This window comes from Bos javanicus, chromosome 12, assembly GCF_032452875.1.
Source record: "Bos javanicus breed banteng chromosome 12, ARS-OSU_banteng_1.0, whole genome shotgun sequence".
Classification (NCBI taxonomy): Eukaryota; Metazoa; Chordata; class Mammalia; order Artiodactyla; family Bovidae; genus Bos; species Bos javanicus.
In genome coordinates this window covers 18,889,000-18,911,396 of record NC_083879.1, presented here as the reverse complement: position 1 = coordinate 18,911,396, position 22,397 = coordinate 18,889,000, and the positions used below count along the sequence as shown (strand labels likewise).

At 38.8% G+C, this 22,397-nt stretch overlaps 1 protein-coding gene and 1 long non-coding RNA gene across 9 annotated transcripts in view; one reads left to right on the top strand and one right to left on the bottom strand.

Moving 5' to 3' along the window:
- FNDC3A (fibronectin type III domain containing 3A) overlaps positions 1–22,397 on the bottom strand; it is a 113,486-nt gene that overhangs the window by 35,231 nt on the left and 55,858 nt on the right. For 6 of the 8 annotated variants that reach the window (XM_061434624.1, XM_061434622.1, XM_061434623.1 and 3 more), the window contains 2 exons: positions 13,528–13,604; positions 513–750 (listed from right to left, as the gene is read on the bottom strand). In XM_061434624.1, the coding sequence (XP_061290608.1) occupies positions 513–750; positions 13,528–13,604 (315 nt within the window). Of the gene's footprint in view, positions 1–512; positions 751–6,846; positions 6,932–13,527; positions 13,605–16,437; positions 16,663–22,397 lie in introns of those variants that run through there. The other 2 variants (XM_061434628.1, XM_061434627.1) reach the window with 2 other exon arrangements.
- Positions 7,017–12,833, top strand: LOC133258240 (uncharacterized). Its single transcript, XR_009739882.1, has 3 exons — positions 7,017–7,087; positions 10,584–10,649; positions 12,597–12,833. It is a non-coding gene; the product is annotated as an uncharacterized LOC133258240 (long non-coding RNA).

The following is a 22,397-nucleotide window of genomic DNA, read 5'->3' as shown; positions in this document are numbered from 1 at the left end:
AGTGGCATCAGAGGCTTCAAAATTAAACAGCAGCATGATCACCCCTAACTAAAAAATTTCCTCAGAGAGCAGCAGGACAGACAAGTAGACCTCTTGTTTGAGTGTGTCCCCACTGAACGTTGCTGCACGATGTAAGTTACTTTCCCTTTCTGATTTTCTGTTTACTCACCTGCTTTGAAGGCTGGGCATGAAGATGACACATTTAACATGTTTTTCTAAGTTAATTTTTACTGGAGCATAGTTGATTTACAATGTTGTGTTAGTTTCTGCTGTATAACAAAGTGAATGGGTTACACATACACATATATCCACTCTTTTTTAGATTCTTTTCCCATATAGGTCATTACAGAGTACTGACTAGAATTCCCTTAACACAGTGTTTGAGTGACAGAAAATTATTGTGATAGTTACCATTTTTTGGTTTCTTTTATATAATGTGATAATAGCACCTATTACATCCAAGCAAAGACCAGCCAACTCCATAAAACAAGAATGCTTTCTAGATGTCTTACCTACATCTCCATATACTTGTGAAGACTGATACGGTGGCATATACTGCGTTGCCATGTCTCCGGCTCCAGTAACCGGTGAGTACATGTGGCGTGGTGGGGGGGGCATCATGGTTGGGACAGGAATGAAACCAGGTAGAGGAGGGTGTGGAGAGCGGTGGATGACTGTGTGACCACCAGGATGAAACTCTGGTGCCTGAGGAACCACAACAACTCTTCGAACACCATTGTCTTCAATAACCTATAAAATGAACAACAGATTAAAAGTTTCTTCCATAGAACGTAAGCAGTTTTTTCCAGATATGTGAGAGTAAAAATTATTACATCGATCAGAAGTTAATTAACAAATTTTACAGAACATGAAAAGATTTTATTAAATACATTACATACATATGAATTAGCACCGAACAACATGAAGTAGTTTTTGTTATACAATGCAATATAAATCTTAAAACACTGACAAGATTGGCTAAATAATAATATACACAGTGAGTTAGGATATTTGGTATTTAGGTGTGACATGCATTTAGTGATACAGTTAAAATGTAGCAATGGGACCAAATGTCTCAAGGGACCTTCTGGTTTCAATATAACAGGGTCAGGAATTTCTTTCTTTTTGTGAGGTAGGGGAAAAATAAGATACGGAAAGAACAGAAATTGTGAAACAGCAATGGGGAAAAAACTGGATCCAAACTCCCCAGATCAACTGTATATTGAATTTAGACATAAAACTCTTAGGACCACGACCAGAACAATTTTAATAGTTGAAGATCATGTCAAGGGAGGCAAAAACACTCCCAGTTAAGGAAAATCTCTGTGGCTCTAAGTCTTAGAAATTACACATTTCTACAAAGGGGTCACACTGTGGAAAAATATTTTTTAAAATGACAGATTTCCCTTTGAACCTCACTGGGACAAGAACAAACAGGAAGGACTAAAAAGATACAAGATTTTACCTCAAGATTAGAAATACTTCTACAAGAAGAGTTCTTTATCTTTTAGACTTAAATAATTACTACTGAAGTATAACAAACAGCTAATAACAGAAAATGATTAAAATGTAAAGTAGTAACTTAAAGGCAAATCCTAATATTTTCGCATTTTACTATCGAAGAGTAAGTTTTACTACGCCTAAACGAATAGCAAATTTTGTTTATAAACAAATGTGCTTGGTAAGGATGTTAGAAAACACAGTTACTTGGATACAGATAAGCCTAACTTACAAATTAATTACTGCTTTAGGAAGAATATAGTTGCTATTAAATAGGTTATTAAACTTTCCCTGATGAAGTGTGAGATGACTTGTGAGATAACACGGAACCAGAAAAGCAAATGAATCACTGTCTTGATACACTCGGTGAAGACTACAACATTTGTTTCCAGCACAATGGAGACCTCATATCCCATGTCTCCCTATTTAACCCAGTTCTGGATTCAAGCCTGGACAACTGCCTATGACTGGTGGAAACAACGTCCTATCTGGAACCCTAGCTGAAGATAATCTGGAATCTGTTTACCATTTTTCAGCCTCTAACCTATAGGAAGGGACCTGAGAGGAAGTCTGAAATGGATTCTGAGTGAGCCAAACCACAATGTCTGCCATTAACATACCACTTTCACCTTTATCAACTGTCTGACTCACAAATCTTAAATGACCTCCACTGCTGACAGGACTGCATGGTACACACTCTTCAACCTAGCGTTCCATCTGGTTCCAACCTCTCATTATAGCTGTCATCTTTCTTCCACACCAAGCTCTGAACCCTTCATTCCAGCCAGGCTGGTTTACTAAAACACCTATCTTCATACTTACCTGCATATTTCTTTATCTTGTACCTTGGCTTATGCCATCTTCTCTTCATTTTACTTTCCCCCAGTCTGTACCTATGAGAGTCTCATCTATCCTTCCAAAGCTAGCACTAACCACCTCCATTCATTAAAACAAAATTTGTTTTTGAACAAGAAGATAGTGGTAAGTTAGGAGAGAAAAAACCAGTGACACGTTTGTGTGGGCACACACACTAACAGGGGCAGACGAACATGACAGCAAGTTAGTCATTTAGCACGCTGCACGGCAATAAACACGACGGGAAAAAACCACACACCAGGTGAGGGGGATCAGAAGTACCGCAAGAGGGGGACGGTCATAATAGAAAAGAATGATCAGGATAGGCCTTATTGGCAAAGTGAAATTTGAGCAGAGATGTGAAGGAATTGAAGGAATTAGCCAGGCAAAAATCTGAAAGACTGTTCTGGGAAGAGGGAACAGTCAGAACAAAGCCTTTAAAGTAGGACTGGTTAGGAGGAAGCCAGTGTGACTGGATCAGCGTAAAGGAGGAGAAAAGACAGAAGCAGATAAGATCAACAGATACAAAATGGTAGAGATGATGGCCATGTCAGGCAGGTTGTACTGTACAGGCTATTAAAGACTATATGTACTCAGTGAGGTGGAGGACCATCACAGAAACAAGTGGTTTTCATTGAGGGGTGATTTTACTCCCTAGAGCAACAGTCTCCAACTTTTAGGAGGACTGGTTTTACGGAAGACAGTTTTTCCATGGACTTAGGGTAAGGATGGGTTTGGAATGATTCAAGCGTATTACATTTATTGTGCACTTTATTTCTATTATTATTACATCAGCTCCACATCAGATCATCAGGCATTAGATCCTGGAGGTTGGTGACCCTTGCTGTAAAGGACATTTGGCAGTATCTGGAGTCATTTTTAGGGCTTCCCAGGTGGTGCTAGTGGTAAAGAAGCTGCCTGCCAACGCAGGAGACATAAGAGACGCAGGTTCAATCCCTGAGTTGGGACGATCCCCTGGAAAAGGGTATGGCAACCCACTCCAGTATTCTCGCCTGGAGAATCCCCATGGACAGAGGAGCCTGGTGGGCTACAGTCCATAGAGTTGAGTGTGAATGAAGCGACTGAGCATGCTTGGAGTCTTTGGTTGTCACACCTGGAACTGGAGGTACTATTTAGTGAGTAGAGGTCAGGGATGGCGCTAAATGCCCTACAACACAGAGGACAACCCCCCCCACCACCCCCCCATAACAAAAAATTATTGGCTTACACTGTTTATTGTACCAAGATTGAGAAATCCTGATATATCTTTACATTTACTAGGGTTACTCTGGCTGCTGAGTTGAGGATAGATTGTAGGGCAAAGCCAAAAATGGGGAGATCATTCAGGAAGTCATTGTAGAAATCTAGGCAAGAGATGGTGGTGCAGGGTGCAGGGAGTGCAGGGAGTGCGAAGCTGCCCACAGTTAGCATATCTTTAAAGGCAGAACAACAAGCTCAGCTGATAATTCCACTGGAGAAGTGTGAAAAAGTTTTGGAATCATGGTATTTCACCAACAGTGAAAGGGAAAGCTATAGGTTAGAACAAGTTACTTCAGCAGAGTAGGGAGAAGATCTGGAGTTTTAGGTTTTGCATGTGTAAGTTTGGTAAGTCTGTAAGTGGAAATGTTGAGTAGGCAGTTAGATAATAGTGGCCTGCAGTTCCAGAAAGATAGGAAAGGACAAACGGGTAAGGGAGGAAGAAAACTTAAGAGTGTAGAGTTTGGTTATAGGTGGCTCCGTAGCACAATGGATAGCGCATTGGACTTCTAGAGTTTGGTTAAGTATATCAGGGAGAATGGATCGATTTTGTTAAGTGTCGATGATAGGTTCAATAAGATGAAGACTAAGGACTGACCATTGGATTTAGCAATTTGGAAGTCATAGGGACCTTGATGAGAGCAGTTTTAGCATAATCATAGGGGCAAAGCCTGAGTGGAGAGGATTGAAGAGACAAAGTGGGGAGGAGAATTAGAGAGCTAAATTTTCTCACAATTTTAGAAAGTTTTCCTATAGAAGGGAATATGTAGGGTGGTAACTGACAGTAGAAGAGTCAAGCAGCTTAAAAAATGTTGCTGTTTTTAGTGGGAGCAATTACAACATGCTGATATACTAATGAGCATGATCCATCAGAGAGTAAGAAACTGTGATGTAGGGGAGAGAGAGAGAGCTAGAGTAATGTCCTTGAGCAGGCAAAAGGAGAGGACAGTCAGGACTCCAGCTGGGGCACAGGATTTAGATAGGAGCAGAAAAGTCTGATCTAGATGAAAGAGAATTACGGACTGATGAGATGAGAAGGTAAAGAATGTAACTTCAGATGCTGAAAGAGATGTGGGGTTAGCAGTCTGTAGTTTCCTTGACTGCTCTCTGTGAACCCTTTCCTAGATACCAGAATCTCAGTGTTCTCTCTTTCCTATCACTTCTACTACATTTATTCTCTATCATCTGTTTGGTATCCCTAACACTGTAGTATTTGTTAATTTTCCAACATGTCTTACTCTATAATTTAACTGTAAGTTTCTCAAGGGACATGTGTTAACTATTTAATCCTCAAAACAATGCTAAAATAGGTAGCATTATTATTTCCATTTTTTTTAGACAGGGAAACTGAGGCATAGAGATGTTAAATAACTTGCAATGTCACACAGGCAGTAAGTGGAGGAACTAGTAACTGAGCTCAGATAAACTGACTTCAATTCCATGTTCTTATTCACTTTGTTAGCACAAAATCGACAAATACTTGCCTCCTAGTGCCTTTTTAAATTTCACAAACACAAGTGAGATCTCATCAGTTAAAAAAGAAATGGCTAAATTGCTTATGAAATTAAAACCACTTTTCTGCTGAATAAGAACATTTCAAATATACAGATAAGCTGAGGGAAGGGAGACTGGGGAGTTAATTGTTTTAAAAGGTTGTGAAATGAGATTTCAACAAGAAACCTGACTTAAAATAGTCTGGAAGCCCTGAAGAGGGGAAACTCTCATGCACTACTGTTTGCTGTCCCTTGCAGACTCTAGCAGGAATCACATACCTTGCATTTCCCAACCGGAAGGAAGCTTACTTTACATACCCCAGCTGGAGGAAGGAAAAATTTTCTCCTTGCTTAGTATGGCCAATGAGAAACTACCACAACTAGCCTAATCAGAAGCAGCCATAACCCTCAACTCTCTTTCCTCCAATGGACTTTGCTCAAAAACCACCCCTTCCCAACTCCCCTCTTTTCGTTAAGAACGGTCCTCTTCTTTATTTTGGGAACTTGCCTATGGTTTGCCATAGTTTGCATGTCCTGCACTGCAATTTCTCTGCTTTTCATGAATAACATCATTTTGCTGTTAACTATGTATTTTATTTTTAAGGTTGATAAGGTACAGAGTTCAGTTTTGCAAGAAGAGTTCTGGGGATGGATGGTAGTGCAACAGTGTGAATGTACTTAATACCACTGAACTGAACCTTTAAAACAGTTATATTTTTAATGTGTATTTTACAATTAAAAGAAAAAAAAAAAAAAAACTAAGATACAGAGATTAAAAAAAAAAAAAAGAGCCAGATCAGGATCAAGAGGGTGTGGAGAACTCCACCACTTCAAGAAATCATCTGAGCAGCCAGTAATGTCAGAGTGAAGCCAGAGACCTCAAACTATCCGCCTAGTCTCTAGCTGCCGAGAAATAGCCAAGACAATGAATTTTACACCAACAGGGTACAATGATGGCAGAGATTAAGATAAAATCAACAAGTTCTGAGAAGGAAAAAAAGGTAAAATATAATCCATAGTCTATGTTAAAAAAATTAAAGACGATGAGATAAATGGAAATATCAACACAGTTTGACCACCTAACCACATACACCATGCAATATCTAATTTTAGACAAAAACCCTGTTTTGTTTCCTTCACTGAACACAGACGTAACTGAGAGGGGCTGCAGAGAAAGGAGGTTGTGTTTGCTATCTGATATTTTATATTGTGCTCCAGAATGGACATTCCATGACAGATCTGTTCTGTATCCTGTTTTCTCCCCAATAACTGGTACGGTACATGTAGTGTATGACAGATGCTCAAAAAATGTTTGATGACTGATATGACCGGAAATAAATGCTATTGGTTCTACTCAAATCTCCCACCCGCCTTAACAATAGCTAACTACTAGGGTTTTGTGACTTCTTCAATTCCTACAACCTTTGCTTCCCTGCTACTTCTAGCAACCTACTTCTATCGCATCATTCTGAACAACTCCAAATTTAAGCTATTGAACAGTATTACAGATATTTCTGGCCATTCATCTAACAGATTCATCCAACATCTAACCAAGCACACAGCAACGTAAGCGACTACAACCTTTCTGTCCAGCTCTTACTGTGTCTTTTCATCCTCATCTAAACCTCTAAATCCCCTTTCAGTCTCTTACACTGCTGTCCATCTGTTTTGGTTGTTCTTTCCAGGAGAGACAAAGACTGAGATGAGACTTGTTTGTACAATCTTTGAAAGATTTACTAACCTCATTGCTGTGTGCTGACATAAAGGCTCAGTGAAATACCAAGTCCAGCTCAAAGGAGTAATCTGAAACTTTTCATGACGCTGACACAGGCCCTTTCCCCATATTATGAGATCTACAATCCCCTCCCTGTTAGGTACCCTCTCATCACCATAACAACCCACATTCCATAAAAAACAAGGAGCCATTACAGAAAGGCAGAAGGAAGGAACTTTTGGTATTACCTTTCAGGAGTCCCATTCAGGTTAAGTCTACATTATTTTCTTGATAATTCATTAACTTCATCACTAAAATATCAAGTGTTATTCTGAGCTGCAATGCCCTTAGGGACTACAAGTTGTTATTATTTGCCAGGAAACTAAGTTCCTTCTACACCTGTCACCATATGCTTTCTGTGTCATCATTTGTTTTCACTGTTTTTGTTTACTGTACTGTTTCTCCCTTTGGTGTCTGAGTTCAGCTGGCACATATTTCTGTCTCTATGCAGTATGTCAAATCACTCATAAATTTCCCTTTCTTATTTGTTAAACTGTAATAATCAAGTTCCTTAAGGTTATGTCTAAAATTATGTCTGTAATTAGAGAAAAGGCTAAGGGGAAACATACTAAATGTTTACAGAGAGTGTCTCTGGGTTATAACACTCAATGGAATTTTTCCCCTACCCTTTTACATGTTTTCCAAGTTTTCCATATAATAATGATCAGAAAATGTACAACTCTATTTGTTCTTTATCACTAAATACATTTCCCATTGGCTTGCTTGCAAAATTAATATTCCTTGACATTTAAGCTTCTGGTGAACAATTACATTTTCAGTTCAGTTCAGTCGCTGTCGTGTCTGATTCTTTGTGACCCCATGAACTGCAGCACACCAGGCCTCCCTGTCCATCACCAACTCCTGGAGTCCACCCAAACCCATGTCGATCGAGTCAGTGATGCCATCCAACTATCTCATCCTCTGTCGTCCCCTTCTCCTCCTGCTCTCAATCTTTCCCAGCATCAGGGTCTTTTCCAATGAGTCAGCTCTTCGCATCAGGTGGCCAAAGTATTGGAGTTTCAGCTTCAACATCAGTCCTTCCAATGAACACCCAGGACTACTTTATGCATAAAATTTTAATTAACTTTAGGCTTCCCCATCATATTGCAAGTACCTGATGGTTAATAAAAATTTTTTAAAAATGATGATCCATTTTTCTGATCCAATAACAAAAGCTATGCAACTAAAAAATTAAGACTATTTTCATTACAGCTACATAGAATGCTGAAGTATCAGAGAAATAAGGTACAAATATAAATTAACAATATTATAGAACTCTTAGATAAAAGAAGCAAAGAAAGTATAACAAAATTGGCAATTTTAACGGCAACTTTGGGCTTTGCAAATTGCAAATGAGAAAAACAAAACCAATGAATCCCCAAATTACCTAACATATAATACCCTGTCTGTTATTCTCAAAAATCAAGTTAAAATATATGTGAATTATTGATAAGTGCTTCTAAACTTGATGGCATTCATACAAACAAAAAATTTGAAGGTTGATTTATCCTGGGTAAATCATGATTTCTTCATTTCTACTTAAGTACTTTGTTAAATCTTGATCTTCATCTAAGATTATTATCTTTTGAATCTTTAATTTTTCGGCCTCAATATGCTCTTTGGTTTGTAGCATGATTACTTCCTCAGTGGTAGAGCTAGAGAGTCACAACATTGGATTTCAATTTTTTAAAATTATTTATTTTTAATTGGAGGATAACTGCCTTACAACATTGTGTTAGTTTCTGCCATACTGGATTTTAGTTTTTGCAGTCCTTGCTTGTCTGACCAAATGTTTTAGGATATTTACATTTGCTGAATCCTGTTAGTGTATGTACTGAATTACATGATGGTATAGCAAAAAACATTGCTGGGAGGGATTGGGGGCAGGAGGAGAAGGGGACGACAGAGGATGAGATGGCTGGATGGCATCACTGACTCGATGGACGTGAGTCTGAGTGAACTCCGGGAGTTGGTGATGGACAGGGAGGCCTGGCGTGCTGCGATTCATGGGGTCGCAAAGAGTCGGACACGACTGAGCAACTGATCTGATCTGATAGCAAAAACATTACTTGACCCTCCTTCGACCACTGGCCTTCAGCAACAGATACACAGAAGGCAGGGATGGAGTTGATTAAACTGCTGCCCCAAGGGGAGAACAGTGTACAGAAGTCTAGAAAGAGACTGCAGATGACAGCTATTCCTGGATTTAGTGTGTGTGCTCCTTAGTTCCCACTGAGCCGAATACAACATGCACCTTATAACAGCCATCCACGTGTCTTAATGTTTGGTTCAACTCCCAGCTTTATTTTTGCTAATATAATTATGTTTGCTTATGCGTCAAATTTTGGACAATTACCAAGCTCTTAGCTGTGCCGAGAACTTGGCTCTTGGTAAGTATTTTCTAACATGAGAAATTGTGTATGTCAGGCAATAGGGGTTGTACTTCAAAGGTGATGTCAAAATGTTAGAATTCATTCTTACACACTAGGTACTTAAATTATTTCAATAATGATGAGAATAGATTTTTGTTTTTGGATTACCACTGTGTGCTTAAAAATGGTACATTTCCTAGAGACAATGATTACTGTTAAAGTTCATTCACTTATTTGACAAATATTTATGAAATACATACTGTATTTGAGTTACTGCAGAACAAAAATAATAAAAGGTACCTCCATACACTCAAGGAAATTAAAATCCCATTTAAGGAGAATATATAGACACACAATTATAGTATCAGGTAGGTATATGTAACTAAAGAATGGTACAAATAACTTGATCTAGGTTCTCAAAGATGGGTAGAATTTCAAAAGGCAGAAATGAGGGAATGAATAACATTTCCCGGATAACAGCATTAAGAAAACCATGGAGAAAGAAGAACATCAAGTGAGCATGAGTAGTCATGTTTGGCTGAAAAAATAGATAGGTGATTACATTTATCAAAAGAAGGGTACAGAGACAAACCAGAACAGAACCATGTTAAGGCCTTATGTGTCAAGAAATCTAGACCGCACTGAGTGGACAAGCCAACTAATGAGCACAGAAGTGAACAAATTCAAGAAGTTATATAGGAAGATTATTTTAGTGGCTCTTGCCCTAGAAATACAGCACTTCGGACTTCCCTGGTGGTCCAGGGGTTAACACTGTGCTTCCAATGCAGGGGGTGTAGGTTTAATCCCTGGTTGGAGAACCAAGATTCCACATGTTGTGTGGCATGGCAAAATAAATTTTAAAAAAGATACAGAATCTTAACTTGGATGACCATTTGATTGATTTACTAGTATTTATTGAGCCCTTAATACATGACAGGCACTGTACTCAGCACTGAGGAAATAAAGATGAATGAGAATTCTGTATGATCTAGTCTTACTATCTCTCTGACCTCATGTTTACTATAATTGTGCCTTAAGGACTCAGTCCAGCCGCAACGGCCCCCTTGTTCCCAAGCATGCTCTCATCTTAGGCCTTTTGCACCAGCTGTTTCTGTTCCCAGAATCCTCTTTCCCTGAATAAATGCATGGCTAACTCCCAAATGTCCTTCAGGACTTAGTTCAAAGGCACCTTTCCAATGATGCCTAGTCTGACAACCCTATCTTAAAATGTAACTAGCTCCGTTTTCTTTCTTTTCCCCCCATTTTACTCACCACCTAATACATTATACAATTTACCCATTTATTATGCTTATTGTTTCCTTTTTCCCACAGAATGTAAACTACAGAAGTACAGAGGTCCTTGCCTCTTTTTATTCAAGCACTGAGAGTCCCTAACATGTAAGAGCACTCAATGCATATCTGTTGACTACTGTTAAATACAGGAACTGTATGAATTCATAATCTTCTCTTCTCAGGAAAGAGAATTTATTAACTAAACAATGTGAAAAATTTGTTAAAAGAGGGATATACATAATGTGCTATGAGAACCCAAACAGAAAGCCATGTGAAAAGGTTCAAGGAAAGTTAATTCTAGAAGGTCATAACTGAGTGAATTGAGAAGAGTAGAAATTTGCCATAAAAATGAAAGGTACTGTTAGCTGAGAGAACAGCAGAATTCCTACAACTGCCTTTGAATAATGTCTTAATCATCTTTATGTCACTAGCACCCAATACAGAGCTTGGCACATGATGCCATTCAACATGTTTGTTAAACTGAGCTATGCTATGTAATCCTCTTTAGGGAGATGGAGAAAGGTCTGAAAAGGAGTAAACAGAGAAGTAGGAAGAATCAGGATAGCATTACTTCAAGAAAATCTGGGGTAATCTGGGGTAAATCATATGAATGTTGTTTAGTTGCTAAGTAGTGTACAATTCCTTGTGACCCTACAGACTGTAGCCCGCCAGGCTCCTCTGTCCATGGGATTTCCCAGGCAAGAATATTGGAGTGGGTTGCCATTTCCTTCTCCAGGGGATCTTCCTGACCCAGGGATCAAACCCAAGGCTCTTGCATTGGCAAGCGTACTCTTTTACCACTGAGCCACCAGGGAAGAGTCAAATGTTCAGAGGTCAAAGAGGACTGTTGCTGTTCACTCACTCAGTCGTGTTGGACTCTTTGCAACCCCATGGACTGCAGCACACCAGGCCTCCCTATCCTTCACCATCTCCCAGAGCTTGCTCAAACTCGTGTCCATTGAGTTAGTGATGCCATCCAACCATCTCATCCTCTGTCGTCCCCTTCTCCTCCTGCCTTCAATCTTTCTCAGCATCAGGGTCTTTTCTAATGAGTCAGTTCTTCACATCACGTGGCCAAAGTATTGGAGCTTCAGCATCAGTCCTTCCAATGAATATTCAGGATTGATTTCCTTTAGGATTGACTGGTTGGATCTCCTTGCAGTCCAAGGGACTTTCAAGAGTCTTCTTCAACAACACAGTTCAAAAGCATCAATTCTTGAGTGCTCAGTCTTCTTTTTGGTCCAACTCTCCCATCTATACATGACTATGTTTTTAACAAATGTTTAGAGGTCAAAGAGGATTATGCTGGAAGAAGGCTTTGGTGTAGTGTATACCAGAGAGTAGATTTAGTAGGATAAAAAAGGCAGGCAGGCTAAGGAGTCAGTGTGCTAAACAAAAGCAGAAATAATGAGCGGATTATTCTTCTGGAAAGCTTACCAAGTATTTTCAAATATGAAAGAAAGTGAAAGTATCAGTCACTCAGTTGTGCCTGACTCTGCGAACCCATGGACTGTAGACCGCCAGGCTCCTCTGTCCATGGGATTTTCCAGGCAAGAATACTGGAGTGAGCTGCCATTTCTTTCTTCACTTTCAACTATGTTATCTCATATATGTTATCATCTTATCTTACAGTGAGGACACTGAGGCTCAAGGAAGTTAATCTGTCCAAGGCCATGCAGCCAGCAAGGGTTTTAAACATGATATGGATCCAGCTTTTTGACTCTAATTCTCATACTATTTTCATTCTCCCCAGCATCATGGTCCTCTTTTGCTGTCATTCATATAGTGGGGTAGGCGTCACATAGTGGCCAGTGAACTACCACAATAGCCCACCAGTATTTTGGCATAATCAGGGAGGATATAAGAGAGGAATTTTCTGAAGAAAAGTCCAAGTATAGGGGCTTTGCTGGTGGCTCAGTGGTTAAGAATCTGTCTTATTATATTAAGATATATCTTAATATAATTATTATATATTTAATATAATCATATATACATTAATTATATTTAATTTATTAATATATTCTACTAAGATTCTGCCTTATTATAATGCAGGGAACACGGGTTCAATCCCTGGTCTGGGAAGATCCCACATGCTGCGGGACAGCGCATGCAGCCTGTGTGCTGCAACTACTGAAGCCTGTGCCCCTGGAGCCCGGGAGCGGCACCAGGAGAAGCCACTGCAAGGAGAAGCCCGCACATGGCAGCGAGCAGCAGCCCCACTCACCGCAACTCGAGAAAGCCTGCGTGCAGCAATGAGGACCCAGCACAGCCATAATTTAAATAAATAAATACATCTTAAAAAAATTTTCAAGTATAAATTCAGTGCTAGGATAAGAAACTGGCTATTTCCAAAAAGCTTTTGAAGCAATGAGTGCTGACTACGTAGGATCTCAGTAGCAGATATTGACATCTATAGATTTTACAGTTTTACTAAGTTTGCCTGTGCAAATAAGTAAGCTAAGTCAGAGCTTTTCAACTTGTATGTAAGAAAGAACTACAGGTGTGTGGTAATACTGATCCCCTTAGCCCTTAGGGTTGTAGGTCTACAGGTCTAAATTCTCTTGTACAGACCAGAATGTGCCATGCAATGATCATGGGCACCTGTGAACAAGTGTAAAAAAGAAGTTGGACGCACTGGCTTGGATTACTTTTAAGTAAATGGTTAATTTTAAAATGTTAGCATGGGTGCCTTTAAACCTTATGATATTAATTATATTATTCATATATCCAAGGAGAAAAAACTCTAAAATTAATTCTTTATTATAATTCAACACCCAAAGACAAGGCCAAATGATGAGTGCTATTAACTTAATTTTTCCTCCTTTCCAAATAGCATTGAATGTGCTAAAATATTTGAAATAGATTTACCAAAGATATACTATACTGGGTAATAAGCTTTGGCACCTAAATTTTGTTTGCATTAAATAGTAACGTTACAATCACTCACACACACACATATAGACAAAAGTAACACAAAACATACCTGTGGGGCATAGCCAGGAGGCACATAAATCGGAGGCACAGAACCATTTGGGGACATCATTGGAACCTGAGCAGGACCTGAACAGATCACAGAAATCATGTATTAATCCTGGGTTACTTAACAAGCAAAAATGGAAAGCAATTTGAATTACATTTTGAATTCTTCATTTTAAACTAAACCCTTAAACTAATAGTGTATAACCATGAAAGGAAATTCAGATGATTCGCCTGCTAAAATAGAAATGTTTATCTTGTAAAGGGCACTGACTGCTCTTTACCTACAGTTGTGTTTTTCAAACCTGCCTGGTGATCATAACAGTCACCTGGGGAGATTTTTAAAGCACACCTTCTCTGGCAGTCTAGTGGTTAGGACTCTGCACTTCCACTGCAGGGGCTGCGGGTTCAATCCCTGGTCAGGGAGCTAGAGATTCTTGTTTAGTATGCTTGCAGTGTGGATCTTGAATCGGTGTACTTACAAATGTCCCAGGTAATTCCTGTGCAAATTGTGCAAATTAAGAAACAATGACCCACTGGAAAATCAAACCAAACTTTGCATATAAAATCAATGAAAAATACAAAAGGCAAAATTTGAAAAAACAATACGAAAAATCAAGAAAAAGTCAAGAGGAAGCAGCAGTAAGAGGAAATAGTTAGAAATTTGGAACTTGTTTTCTTAGGGTTAAAAATCTCTTTTAACCCTGTAATGCGTTAAGTCATGCCTTTAGGGGCTTGAGAACGTTACAAAAATGGAATATACGAGTATTTACCCAAAGACACCTTTTTTGTTTCTTACACTGAAAAGTCCTTTTAAAAAAAAGAAAACTCAGCTTGTCTTATTCTACATTTCCTTTCATTTTTATAGTAATATCCCTTCCCAACAACTTTTTAAAAAGTTGTTTCATATCTAAGGATATATTTCTACTATGTATTTAGTAAACACTGAAGTATTATGTATTTTTTAGCAACTGATGTAATGAGCTTTAAGAAATATGCTCTGATGCTTCTAAGAACAAGTAAGGCCTTCTTTATTTTCATATCCTTGGAAAACAAAAACAAAATTTTTCTACATCTAAGTCAACATTACCTATAAATTTACTAAACAATACTTGTGAAGTGCTTTACACCTCTAGGCAAGAGAGGCTTCATCCAAAACTCACCTTTCAACTTCTATATGCTGGACTCAAGAAATGACAGCAGTTTTAAAGTTATGCTAGTTTACTTCTGTTAGCTAATTTATAGAAACTATAGCAAGCTAGCTTTCTGAATCCTGAGGTCTGGCTTAGAGATTATTCACAATGTGTGAAATTTAGCTGAGAACCAGAAAGAGAATTCACTGAAAACTATTATCTATAATCTTAATAAAGGAAATTACTTTATTGTGTTTCTACTGTATGTGCCAGAGACTGGTTCCTTGCATATGTGGTCAAGTTTAATCCCTATTTCAAGTTATCAGAACAAGCTTTTGTTTTTTAGCCATCAGAGTAAAAAATAAATTATTACCAATTACATGTAAACTTATAAAACTACATAACTGCTTTGGGTTGCTCTTCTTTCACGAAAGATATGAATATATAAACACTAAGTAGTTGCAATTCAAACCATAATATACTTTGAAAGCTGCTAAGTGTTTATAATTTAGTAGTACAAAATTCTACTTTATTCTTTAATTATATCTAAGTGTGATTACTGAAGAGAGCTCAAAACAAACCTAATCTCAAATAAACCAGCAGTAAACCCATAACTAGTTGCAGTCCAGAAATAATCATTAACTCATATCCCTATGAAGTAATCTTTTCACTTTAGCAAGTGAATTTTCTAACCCTGAGGGAAAATGGTACAAGGTTATATTTTTTTCTTAAAAAAAATAAAACAAAACAAAAAACACACACACTTCATGTATAGCATTATTTAATATCTAAAATACTGGTGTGAAGTAACATGCAACACAACCTATAAAACTCCCATTGTATGAACAAAATAAATGCAGGTATTTATTTTGTTGCTTAGAACTACAATATTTACAGCACCATTTCTGTTGCTATTCCTGTCTATAGCAGCAAAACTTCAAAACCTACTTGATGATGCAGTTCCATCACCTCCTTAGTTCCAACAATACTTTTTAATTTAGGAGGTATGAAAAGATTAACTACAAACTCTTGATTAAGGGCAGTGACGGAGCTCCTGTCCCAGAGAAGAAGCTAAGTCTGTTACAGACTGTACCATTAAACACACATCTGGCAGGAGAGTAGCTGTATCTGAACCACTGTAGATCCACCAAGGAACTCCTTAATAATATATACGATTTGAGCAAAATCTACCACAAATCATATACCTATTGATTTTTAAGGGCATATTTCCTTTTCTAAAATCTTGCATAAGAGTAAACAACTCTATTTACCAATTGCCTTAAGAAATTTGAGAAGCCTCAATTCCTTAAAAATTGCCATCAATGATTTAGTAAAGACGGTATTTCATCTAGTAAAATGTCAACTCTTTTTAAATTTTTTCTTTATTAGCAGACATTAGCAGACATTTGATTAAAAAACAAAACAAAACGAGAGATCTGTCTGGGTTCAAATTCTTAACATGCAACGGGCTGCTGACGTGCCACACATTCTCTCACAAGCAAGCTTTCACAATGGCTTCCAAATAATCTGATGCCAATTTGCAGATTTTAGTTGTAAAAAGAAAATCCTAGTAAAGGCTCTGGAAAGGAATATTCTGTGGAATATAAAATCAACCCAGCTCTAAACAGAGTCTAATCTTTTTATAACTACATGGCCACAACGTAAAATTTTTACAGAGACAGATCTGGCATCTATTGAAAAAACACACGGCATGACTTCAGAGTAATACAATACTTGCTACGTTTTTAAATAAAAGCAGAAGGTTCAAAACCAGTAAATCTTACCACTCATTTTGTTTTTACAGTAGCAGCAGAGAACAAGAAAATCCAACAAGGAAACAGCGTAGTACACGTTAACAGCTTTAATTGGAGAACCGCGGCTGCTGCTTTTTTTTTTTTTTGCAAAGCTACGAGGAAAAGATCCTTTGACCGAGTCACGTGACACTGACCACGTGACCTGCAGTGACCCGCGGAAAAGGGGGGGAGCAAGCGTTCCCTCTGGCAGTGTTTGGCATACAGTAAATGATTAAAAGATTTCTACTGATTCTGCCCCGAATTTGAAATTTTTCAGACTGCTTTATGAACCAACTCAAAAGCTCATCAAGATATTCATGGAAACATAGATATCTGATGTAAAATAATTCCCTTTGTTCTTATTTTCCTCTTATAACTAATAGGCCTGTGTGCTAAGTCGCTTCTGCCATGTCCGACTCTGCGACCCTATGGATTGCAGCCTGTTCTGCTCCTCTGTCCATGGGATTCTACCGGCAAGAATACTGGAGTGGGTTGCCACGCCCTTCTCCCGGGGATCCTCCCAACCCAGGGATCGAACTAGCGTCTCATTAGTCTACCTGCATTGGCAGATGGGTTCTTTACCATTAGAGCCACCTGGAAAGCCCTACACACTATCTACTAATTCAAATTTTATTACCCCAGCCGGCTGCTTTTCATTTATAAATTTTAGGACACATATAACACTTATTTAGAAGATTCACTCCTAAATGTCCTTGTGTAACTTGATGCACTCTCCATACTCATCCCTTAAAATTCTTGTGTGTATTGTGGGCAACCCTTAAGGAAAGCCCACAGTACACAAAAGAATTATATACAGAATACAGGCTTGATCAACTTGTTCCTTAAGCATGGGATTTCTATTTCAGACTGGCATTTAACATCTCAAGTTAATAAACACTACCTTTTTTTTTTTATTACTGGTTTTACTTTCTTTTTTTCTGATTTTTTCTTGTTGTTTCTAAAGGTTTAACCTGGACACTAATACAGATACTTGGTAGATGGTATTCTCACTCATGCTCATGAAATCTGAAAAGACAGGTCATGATTGGGGCTTACTTTACTCAAGCATGTGTAGAGACCAGGAAGAAGACTAAAGTTATAAGAGAGGGGATAACTCTTATAACTATAAGTTATAAGAGAGGGGAATAAGACTGTAAGAACTTTGGAGGGCTTTTCATTACTTTATGGTGCTGTGTAGTTAAGGAAATTTATTTATAGCTAATATAAATATACAGGTAATGATAATGAATGTGATTTGTAATAAATTGAACAGTGGAAAGAAAGTGGATTTTGGCATCAAAAGATGTAAGTTTTAGTAATAGCATCAATGTTTATTAGCAAGGCAATTTACTGCTCTTCTCTGAGACTCAGTTTCCTTCTATAAAATGGTTAAAACAATCAACTTCATAGCATTGTTGTGAGAATCAAACTAGATAAATTTAAAGTACCAAGTACACTGGCTGGCACCACTTAATAAATGATAGTTATTATTATAAGAATGGTCACTATGGGGCTTCCCAGGTGGCTCAGTGATAAAGAATCTGCCTGCCAATGCAGGAGACAAATGAGACATGGGTTCAATCCCTGGGTCAGGAAGACACCCTGAAGTAGGAAATGGCAACCTGCTCCAGTATTCTTGCCTGGAAAATTCCATAGACAGAGGGGCCTGGCGGGCTACAGTCCACAGGGTCGCAGTCAGACATGACTGAACACACACACACGTTTGAGAAAGTAATAATGGACAGGGTACTATTCAATGTTCTACATGTGTTAACTCAATCCTCACAATAATTGAAATAGGCATCACTTATAGGTAAGGGAATTGAAGCAGAATGCAATTAAGTAACTTGCCAAGAGCACACAATGAGGCAAAGCCACGATCATTTTAACAATAAGGCAATATTTTAAACATATATAAACCATGTTCAAAGACTCAGTCTTCCAAAAAGCTGGAAAAGAACTGGCAAGGGATAGCCTGGAGGTTTCAATAAATAGATGCCAGACATTTCAGAGGAGATAAGACACTGAAGTATCATTCTCACTAGTGGGGAAGGATAATTATTACCTTCTAAGTCTCACTAAAAGGCAAAGCTGCCCTGAAGAGCATAGCTTAATACCTAAAAGTCTTCTGGTCTCAACAGAATCTTCTCATAAATGTTGGATTCAGGCTCCCAGTAAATCCAACCATGCCTCTGATCTTTAGCCCCTAAACAAAAAGCAAGTCCTGGCAGCCCACTTCCTCATTTTGGCTCATGTTCTCACACAGCTGTGTTTCCGTTTCTTGACTCTTTCTTTAACGGATGATCTTCTCATTTCTTCCCATTGTGCTCACTGGAACATTTTCCTTGTTATAAATTCCCCTAGATCCTCAACCTTTTCACAGAACACCTGCTCATGGGCTTTCTTTAAATGAAACCCAGCTCGCCTCCAGGACAGCTTTTCCAGTAGCTGGTGGGAGCAGTGGCTTCTCATTCTCTCCTGAGGCAGGCTCCAGACACCCGGAGGGCTGCTTCCCAGCGCCACTGCTGTTACTGTTTCATGCTTCAGTTTCTTTTCCCTTGAGATCATGCCATAGTAATACTGGGTAACACACCACCCTCTGCCCCTTCTCACTGCTGTCATTTATTGAGAACTTCCGCACCATGTTCACAGTGTTTTTCCCAGCTCTTGCCCATCAGCAAGACGACTTCCGTGTCCAAGAAAACCTAACTTATACCTTTCTTGAACTCTTCTGTTTTGAGTAATGCATGTTCAATGATATATCTTAGAATTTATCACTTAGAGTTCCACTACAGGATCTCATCTTTGAAATGTTAAAACTTTCATTTTTCAGTCTCTGGTCACTGTATCTATCATCTCACAAGTTGTCTTTCTTCTACGACATCAGGTCTTCCTCATAGTGATCTCCTATTTCTCCTGATCCACCTGTGTCTTCATGGCCTGATCTTTTTTCCCATCCATGTCTTCCTTTTACCTTGCCTTCACTAAAAATACCCAATTTTAATAAACCAGATTTAATTATTTTCTCATAGACCTGAACTGTAGAAATCAAATGTTATGTGGGCTGGCGTGTTTATGAATTTAATTATATCCAACCTTAACTCAGCCATCAGCACTGCTCAGGAATCCTTTCATGAATTTATTCCTGGCTAATAAACTTATATGCTGTTTTCTACAGGGATTATCAGAGATCCCCACCACTCTTTAAGGATGTCCCCCAATTCAACCTCAACTACATACCTCAGCATAAAATTGAACTCTTTCAATGTTGTTTACAAACTCTTCTCACCTCTTCTATTTTCAGAAGAATCATTGTCCTTTCACACTGTATTAAAGCTATCTCCCCCCTTCTAGTCTTGATCTGATCTCCACTTCCTCCTCTACTGGGGTCTGCTTCAGTTCAGTCGCTCAGTCGTGTCCGACTCTTTGCGACCCCATGAACCGCAGCACACCAGGCCTCCCTGTCCATCACCAACTCCCAGAGTCCACCCAAACTCATGTCAATTGAGTCGGTGATGCCATCCAACCATCTCATCCTCTGTCGTCCCCTTCTCCTCCTGCCCTCAATCTTTCCCAGCATCAGGGTCTTTTCAAATGAGTCAGTTTTTTGCATCAGGTGGCCAAAGTATTGGAGTTTCAGCTTCAACATCAGTCCTGCCAATGAACACCCAGGACTCGTCTCCTTTAGGATGGACTGGTTGGATCTCCTTGCAGTCCAAGGGACTCTCAAGAGTCTTCTCCAACACCACAGTTCAAAAGCATCAATTCTTCAGTGCTCAGCTTTCTTTATAGTCCAATTCTCACATCCATACATGACTATTGGAAAAACCACAGCCTTGACTAGATAGACCTTTGTTGACAAAGTAATGTCTCTGCTTTTTAATATGCTGTCTAGGCTGATCATAATTTTCTTACAAGGAGTAAGCGTCTTTTAATTTCACGGCTGCAATCAAAATCTGCAGTGATTTTGGAGCCCCCAAAATAAAGTCAGCCACTGTTTCCCCATCTATCTGCCATGAAGTGATGTGACCGGATTCCATGATCTTACTTTTCTGAATGTTGAGCTTTAAGTCAACTTTTTCATTCTCCTCTTTCACTTTCATCAAGAGGCTCTTTAGTTCTTCTTCACTTTCTGCTGTAAGGGTGGTGTTATCTGCATATCTGAGGTTACTGATATTTCTCCCAGCAATCTTGATTCTAGCTTGTGCTTCCTCCAGCCCAGCGTTTCTCATGATGTACTCTGCATGTAAGTTAAATAAGCAGGGTGACAATATGCAGCCTTGACGTACTTCTTTTCCTGTCTGGTTTACCACCAGCGCCACCTGGGAAGCATGAGGTCTGTCTTCAGGTACCCTCCTAACAAGATTTTGCTCTATCCCCTCACTATCCTCAACTACAGGTGCAGTGGTGAATACATTTTTCATTTTCCCTTTTGTACCTGATTATATGACAATTTTAACAAACAAAAGGCTCATGGTTTTTATTTTCTCAACACTGCCTCAATGTTTGCAGAGGGTTACTGGAGGCCTGGTGACACCAAGTGGCCATCAGGGGCATGAGCAACACATACTGCTGTGGCCACCGGCAGGAGACTGGAAGGAGTTCTGTCCTTAGCCCTCCTTATCAAAGACCACTCTGCTCTACTACTAGGTACCTTAACTGCCATGCTTCACCTGCTTCTGACAGGGGTCACGAAAAGAAAAATGGTTTATTCTAGTTGCCTTTAAGTATAATCACAGGTTAAAGTAAAAACAAGAGATAGACAAGCTGCTTAGAGGAGATCATGGCAGAAACTGGCAACACAAAATGATGGCCGATCATATACATCAGAGCTTATTTTAATGCAACTATTAATTATACTCTGTTAAAAAATGAAAAGTCTGGAACAAATGTTAAACCAGTTAGACATCAAGATGAGAGGAATAAACTGGGATTGTCCTAGACAAAATGGGACATAAGGTCACCCTATTAATAAGCGATGCTTATTTGTTAAGGTTACAAAACACCTGATAATTTTTATTCACATGAGGCTGGCAATCAACACAAGCCTATACAGTCTTGGAACTGAACTGAGTTAGTCGACTGTAATTTGATTGTATGTGTTTTTTTTATCATATATTTTTCTTAGTGTAACTGAAAGGTCCTTGAAAGTATGGACTCTAACACTAATCCTGGGCATTAGAAGTGTGTGACAACTGTAATTTGGGAAAAGAATGAAGTAGGAGATTAAAGAAAAAAGATCAAGGTAATTATTATTCACTGCTTTAGGGGCCTTTCTTTTCCTTGAAAATTTATTATTCCTTTTTAAGGCTGGATGAAGTAGACTATTAAAATCAGGGGTCTAAGGATGATTCAGAATTACGGGTAATTTCATTTATCTGTGTACAGGTAACTAAAAATTTCTATAATCAGACTTGCTAAGCATTCAGATGTATCAGTGACAAGCATATCAAGTAGGAAAAGGATGAAGAAGGACTATCATACTATGGTTAGAATCTATCTTTAGCACTAAATCAAGCTGTATATAGATAGAAAACAGTAGATATGTTTACCAAGCAAGCACCTGCTTCTAAACAAGAGTTATTTTTAGGGCTCTTGTTTAGAAAGCTACTAAGGCTCTGATATTAATGTGCGTGGATGCAGCAGGTTGTGAACATCACTATTTTTAGCACCAGTCCAATGTGAACAACCATGAATCATTCTTTGTTATCCTAGTAGGAAATGGCGCTTGGGATTTACTACAGCACATGAGGTTAACTAGGTCTCACTAACTGCACACCCACATGCTGACATCACACAGGCAGTGATATGGATCAGTGACGCAAATCCTGTCAGGATCAAACATTAAGGCCACAGAGGTTAAAAAAAAAATAGTGCCTGCATGGCAGGGCAGACCCGTCATCCAACATGTACAGACTGCATTAAATCAGGACTGCTGCCGATGAAGAGGC